Consider the following 7220-nt stretch of genomic DNA (forward strand, 5'->3'; position numbering starts at 1 on the left):
TTATTTATCACAAAGCTAATGCAGTTGCTGTATTTGCAAAAATAAATACAAATTTAAGTCATGTGTTTGGTTTATTTCTCTCCACTTTTATCTTTTACAGAGCAAGAAAAATGTACATATACACACTATATATACTATAGTCTCTGAGCTTATGTAAAATTATGTAAACTGATCAAACAAATTCAACATTCTGCAACAACTTTTAACTGTTTTTGATCAATTGCGTGGCCACAGGCCAGTTTGTTTCATTTGTGATTATCAGACGACATTTGCAGCAGCGTCTTCTCTGTGTTTCAGGTTTTTGTACAGTTTACACTTCCCCTGAAATTACACAACAGTTTATTTAGAAGTTGTGTTGAATTGTGATGGTGGCTTCTGTTGTGTGTAGTATGGATTACCTCATGCCAGTGCAGCGTGGTTTGGGGCAGGAGTAGCTGACAGTGGGGGCAGGTGCCAAGTTCATAGGGGTCCTTTGTTTGGTGCCAGGACGCTCCTCCATTTGGCTTGTTAGTCTGGGGCTGGTCCAGGAGGAGGTTTCTGAGGCGAGGGCTGAGAAAATTTGCTCCGCTGACATTTTCATCATCATCCGATGATGAATCCTCATAATTCCACCTGGGGGCAGCAGTGCACCTCATCTTTAAGAAGACAGAAATATAAATAGCGGAGGACGCACCGTGCCAGTAAAACTGAAAAAGACAGATTTCACAAAGCAAACAGTCTCGTATGTAAGGAGCTTTAAGGCTGAGTGGGGCTAAAAGGTGGCTCGTAGTGCCCCTTCAAACAGGCCTTTTAGATGAGGCCCATGGGATGGAAAGAAAAATGAGCAAAGGGATGAGTGAATGAGTTAGTCCTCTTTACAGCTAAATCCCTGAGCTGTGTCAGTCTTCTGTCGGCAGCAGTGCTCTCTGCAATTGCAATTTCAATTTCAATTTAGTTTTTTTAGTAAAACACATTTAAGTTTAAAACTACTTTCAATTCAATTCCTGTGAGAAAGTGGGGACTTGTGATCTTTGAATGGACGACAACACACATTTACCCCGACTCTCTACACACTGAGCTACTGCTGTCTTCTCCCAACAGGCTTTAGATGTCATCGATCTAAGCACAATAAAGTGTACATCCATGACGTTAAGTAAAACATTCTCAAGACATTTCTAATTTGATCATAATAAAAGAATTATAAGAACTATAAAGTCTACCATAACCCTCTGGCTTAATATCTTGAATAGACCTGGTCTTTCACCCCGTACTGCCCCTCTCTGGGGGTGCAGGTTCTAGTATATGCATCTTGTGGAGAGGAACATCCTAAACACTATTCTCAAACACAGGGCTGACTTCACTGGTCGTTCATACCTCATGTTTCTTGATCTCTTCGGCAGGAAACATGATCATGCAGGTTTTACACAGCACTTCAATGTTTCCTGGGAGGAAAATACAAACAAATACATACATAAAAAAAGATCATGTTTAAGATACGAGTCCCGCGCGACAGTTCTCCTTACGTGTGGCTGTCTTCACTGGCCCATGCGCCCCTCGTCGTGTGGGACTGGGCTCGTCGCTGTACAGGTCCTGGTCCGAGCAGGTTTTGTCGTGCTCAGCTCTGTCGGAGAGTTTCACATATCGTCCGCAGTCTACGCACCGCTCTGTGCGACTGCCGCAGACCACGGTGTGCGCCTGCAGCTCGCTCCACGGCATCTCCAGGTCACAGTACGTACACGCCTCCACGCGGGCCGGGCACTGCTCCTCCTGAGAAACACAAGAGGTTTTAAACTGGTAGGGCCTTGTAAGGACTCATAAGGAAGTGTCTTACCTCATGCTCAGCGAGGAGGCGTTTTTCCATCTTTTTCTGACACTTGGGGCATCTCACCTGCAACACATTTGTAATATTTTGGAGATAACGTTGATTCTTCTTTTTTCGTTCTTTGGTGTTTTCAGGCAGCTTACCCGTGCGTGCTGCTCCTCCCTGTGCGTCTCCAGCTCAGAGCGGGGCACGTTCTCGTCACAGTCGGGGCAGAGCACCAGGAAGCGCCTGCAGTGGGACTCGTGAAGGGCAAAGTTGGCCTCTGCGACCTCCTTTTTGCTGGAGTACAAGTAGAAAATATAAATAACTGCAAGTCTAGCCCTACACAGAAGTGAAAGGGTTAGTCAGTCAATCTTCCTAATTCATATAGTAAACAGCCCCTATGGTTCCTCTTGCAGGTGGTGGGTCCACAGAAGGACGGCCTCATGGTTCTAACCGGGCCTGTTGGTCTCTCATAAGGGGCTCCTGAACCGCTCTTTGTCTGACCCGTCACCTAGGACCTGTTTGCCATGGGAGACCCTACCAGGGGCTCGAAGCCCCCGACAACAGAGCCCCCAGGATCCTTCAGGTGCTCAAACCCTCCACAACATTAAGGTGGCGGTTCCAGAAGGGAACAATGGACAAATAAATGTTTTATGATATATTTGTCCCCCCTTTTTCAGAAGGATTTTGGATCTTGCTTAGTTTTAAAATAAGCTGCTTTTGGTGGAATAATCTGTAAAAATTCAAAACTCAATAAATCAGCATAGGAATTAGATATTAGAAAATTCCTCTCAAAAAATAGTAAGTCCAAGACTGGAAAGTTTTAATTCTGCTGGAGCGAATGTGGAAATACTGTCGGCACAATGTGAAAAAAATGCATTTTCAGAAGTGAACCTATGGAGAAACTTTGAGTCAGTGCTATAATTAAACGCGTTATTGTCAACATTAGGTATTTCGTTCCAGGAGAAATGTCACGGTTGGAGGTGGTGTGAAGAAAAGAAAAACCCAAAATGCAGGACTGCAACAAAACTGGTGATGTTTAACGAAGGACGAAAACCAAACTAACAAAGTCCAGAGAAAACCAAAAAACGGGGCTGACAATGACAAAGGACAAGGGAAACACAGGGGTATAAATACAAGAGGAAACGGGGCACAGGTGAAACACATCAGGGCGGGGCAGGCAAGTAACAGGGAGGTAAAGCTAAATCACAAGGACAGAACACATGTCAAAATAAAACACAGGACTAAACCAAAAACATGAACACATACAAAAACAGGTGAACAAAAGACGTATCATGACAAGAAAGTTCATGTGTGAGAGAGTATCACTTTATTTTACACTACCTTGATACATTGTACCTAACTAAATTCAGTACAATGTAATGTGCTCTGCAACAATCTGTAATAACTTGTACTTATACTTACTTAGGTATATAATGTAATAGGGCACAAGACCCTTAGGATTAGGGCTTATGGTTAGGGTGAGTTATGTCTTTTTTACATTATGTACCTACAAAGTACTAATACATATTATTCCAATGTGTATCTAACCCATAGGTACAAGTTATTACACACTGTTACAGAGCACATTACATTTGTGCTAAATAGGTGGCGTTCACAATTTAGAATGTGATGTTGTCATAATGTTAGATGGAGGGCAGGGCCAATGCAACTCTATGGGAGAAATGCAGATTTTGTAAGAAAACTTCTCCAAAACAAAAAATTACAAATGTTTTTCCTCATCAGTTTTTGATCGTTATTGGATCCACAAACCTGTGATATTATTTTTATGAAAGTCCTGTCTTTTGGACAACATCACACTCATCTTTTCGCATATTGTCACCACTTTTTGATGTTAATAATAATTGGACATTAGTTCATATGTGCCGACAGAGGAGACGATGAACTTTGTGACAGTTTTTGTTTCATGTGGATTCCTCCAGTAATGAGTGAGATATGAGCCAAAAAACAAAGACATAAGAATATGCATTTTGTCAGTTACCACAGTTACCATAGTTACCGTCAGTTGCCCTCCACCTCAATGTTAAAGTATTATAGGCTCTTTAGAATGTCGTGATGTCGCTACCTATTAAGTTCAATGGGTTCAATAAGGTTCAATGTATCAAGATACTGTAAAATAAAGTGTTACTGTTAATAGAAACATATTGGCCCAAAACCTGAACATGTTTTGACTGCACTCCCTTATGTCAGGTTGTTGACAGTGCTTATTATTATCAAATCAAACACTGGAGTTGTCTTAACACAGAAACGCAGGATTTCCATATCAGAGCTTCTCAAACTCGTTCCGCTGGTGATACAACTTGCGCTCCTTCAGGCACTGGGTGATTTTCTTGTGTAATGCACTCAGGTTAAATGTGTTTTGTTTTTGTTTTGTTGCTTTCTGGTTTGGACATATTCCTAATCGCATTTTGTTTTGTTTGTTTGTTTGTTTGTTTGGTTGTTGTTTTTTTGCCTACTGCCCCCCTATAATATTTTCTATAGTGTCAGAAAATATGAATGTCCCTGAGTGTAACAGTAACTTGATCCTGTCGCCTCAAACCTACAACACCCCGTCCCACTTGCTTCCAAACTTTCCCACTAAAACTTGGCCTGATTAAAAACAAAAGTAGATTTGCTCGTTCTCGGGTATCATCTAAACTTAAGTGACTCAGTTTCACTATCACTGTGCCTTTTAAATCACGCGACTTCACTTCAAAGATATTCTTCATTTCAACACAAATTGTCCTTACCAGCGACCGCAGACGCGCGTCTCCTCCTCGTCCCCCATCGAGGAGTTGTTTGGGTCTTTTAACTCTAGTCTGCGAGTGTGAACTTTAAAGCAGGCGTGGATGCGGACCCTGACACTTTGTTTTTCACTTCAGCAAAACTGAAAGTGAAAGCTAAGCGCTGCAGGCACCGGCCACCAGAGGGCGTGAAAGCGACAGGTTTCGGACACGCCATGACAGCTCCACATAAACACAATGAAAATAAGCAACAGGGAAATTATAATTAGGCTGTCATTTTGGTTAGTTATGGGGGGATTTAATCTGTGGGATATAAATAGAAATAAATGCATAAGTAGAAGAAGGCTTGCTTTATTTTATTCCCACACAGCCACCGGAAATGTACTTCCACAGCCTGTCATCAAAAATACTGTGTGTGTGTGTTTTGAGCTCAGGCTTGTGCTTGAATAAATTTGAATATGCTTGAATATTGCGGAGTACGGAGCTGTGTTTTACTTCATAAACAATTTCCCTGCAAAGTCTGAGCCAAAAGGAGACGGCAGCTTCTTCCCAGCCGCGGGCCAAGTTTTTAAATGATCTGGCTTTTGTACAAACACAGCCCGACGTTTTAATGCACAGACGCACGGCCTGCTCTATAAGCGGTGAACTTGGCATTGTGAGAGAGCTGGAAGTAAAAAAAATAATGCTTGAGTAAATAAATTGTGTAAATTACTGACTGGCTTGATGTTTTTTTTTTTTGATGATTCAGGAAACAAAGGACACTGTGGGCTGTTAAGTAACTTTCAAGTCTATTGTAAATGCTGATGCTCTGAATCCAGTCCGGTTCTGCAACAGTAAACAGGCTTATGGGGCTGTTATTGTTGTGTTGTTGTTGTTTTTTTGTATTTGCTCTGAACAAGTTTTGGAATTAATAAACAGTGACAAGTTCATTATAAAAGTTCATTATGTGTTTATGAAAATGTTTGTGTGCTTATTCCACGAGGACAGGCCAGGAGAGCGATCAAGGAGAAGTTTGTTAAAAAGTTTGTTGAAGGTTGTCCAACACATGAGCAAAAAGATGTTTCGATATGTGTATTTTTTGTCTCTGATTTAATCTGATCTTGTGTTGGAGAGTCATTGGGAAGGAAGGATAGTGACAGGTAGGTACAGGACAGGTCGCTCATGGGTTTCCTGTCAATTCTATACCATTTGGAGAAACTATTACAATTCTAATGCAACACTCGGATGAAAATAAAAGCAAGTCTTATTCCAAGGGGTTTTGTGTGGGTTTAAATGCACTGAAAGAGCTGCTACAAAAACACAGTCTGACTGTTTGAATTCAACAGAGCAGTGGGATGAACCCGGGATAGTGTAGATTTAAGGGAATTAAAGTGCATTTGACACATTAGACACAAGTTTTGCTAAAACATTGTTAACGCAATTATTTGAAAGATTTTGCCAAAGATTGTTCCCAGCTTACTTTAGTTTGTGATGTTTACAGTTTCACTTCCTTATTGGACACCGACAGGAAGTGACATAAACAATTTTAAACAGTTGTCATGCCGACCATGTTAAGTCAATGGGAAATGAGTCAAACTGGCTATGCCACCTTTACTATGCCCGACCCTGTCAGACCTTAGAAGCTAAGCAGGGAAGGGCCTGATCGGTACTTGGATGGGAGACCGTGTGGGAACATCAGGAAGCCTGGTGAATGGAGTGAGTGAGTGGTTGGTGGTGGTCGGAGGGGCCGATGGCGCGACTGGTTGCCTCGCTTCCGTCAGTCTACCCCAGGGCAGCTGTGGCTACAATAGTAGCTTACCACCTTAGAGTATGGAGTGAATGAATAGTGCAATGTAAAGCATCTTTGAGTGTCTAGAAAAGTGCTATATAAAACCAATGCATTTTTATTATTACTGCTATTATTACTACCTTTATCTATGTCACTTCCTGTCAGCAGCTTAATTCAGCTCATTCAAATAAAAAACACTTTTCTGCCCAACATTCTTCACTAAAATTATTGCTTCACTGAAATAAATGATAATTATGCAACTGATGAACTTGGAACTGATGTTCTCCTTCTAAATAAGTCATATTTTCAGAAGTATTAAAACCTGTCCCTTGACCGCCTTTCTTAAAGCACTAACCAGGATTAACACAGTTTAAAATTAATGCTAAATTAAAGTCAAAGCAAGTGGACACAGTGATCTGTTGTATTTATTTGTGACATTATCCACTGACCAACGGCGAGGACAGAGCAGCGTGTGAGAGTGAGAGAAAAGTGTGCGGCAACGTCAGGAGAACATGCATCTCATTGGAATCACTGTACACCCATAACATCTGATAGACTCTGCACTGTACAAGACTTTTCACATTCTGTACAAAAGTATTTATAACACTGTGTACAAACGCTTTCAGCAATCAGCCAGAACATTATGCCCACAAGGGCTTTTCTCTGTTCGTCGTGGCACCTGTTAGTGGGTGGGGAACACGGCCAGTGGTGTGTGGAGTTGTTAGAAAGTTGGAAAGCTGGGTAAGATTTGTGAGGCAATCTGTGACCAGGGGTTCCCAAACTCTACAGTTTGTTTTTGGCAGTCCTGAAACCTCTCTTAACCCCCACCTGAGCCGAGCACATTTTCTCCAGTTTGGCTTTACCCAAATCTGAAAGTCAAAAGAGCACAAAACAACAGATGAAAACAAAGGATAAAAATGCAACA

The 7220-nt window shown here is 41.6% G+C and overlaps 1 protein-coding gene across 1 annotated transcript; it reads right to left on the reverse strand.

Annotated features, from left to right (window-relative positions):
* Positions 1–209: 209 nt before the first annotated feature.
* Positions 210–4669, reverse strand: xaf1 (XIAP associated factor 1). The gene is made up of 7 exons (XM_079560112.1): positions 4534–4669; positions 1945–2080; positions 1811–1867; positions 1503–1746; positions 1354–1421; positions 399–635; positions 210–321 (listed from the first exon to the last, which is right to left on the reverse strand). The coding sequence occupies exons 1-7, from the start codon at positions 4569–4571 to the stop codon at positions 259–261; spliced, it is 843 nt and encodes a 280-aa protein (XP_079416238.1). The 5' UTR covers positions 4572–4669; the 3' UTR covers positions 210–258.
* Between the last annotated feature and the right edge of the window lie 2551 nt (positions 4670–7220).

The sequence above is a fragment of the Gobius niger genome (assembly GCF_951799975.1).
Source record: "Gobius niger genome assembly, chromosome: 1".
Taxonomy (NCBI): domain Eukaryota; kingdom Metazoa; phylum Chordata; class Actinopteri; order Gobiiformes; family Gobiidae; genus Gobius; species Gobius niger.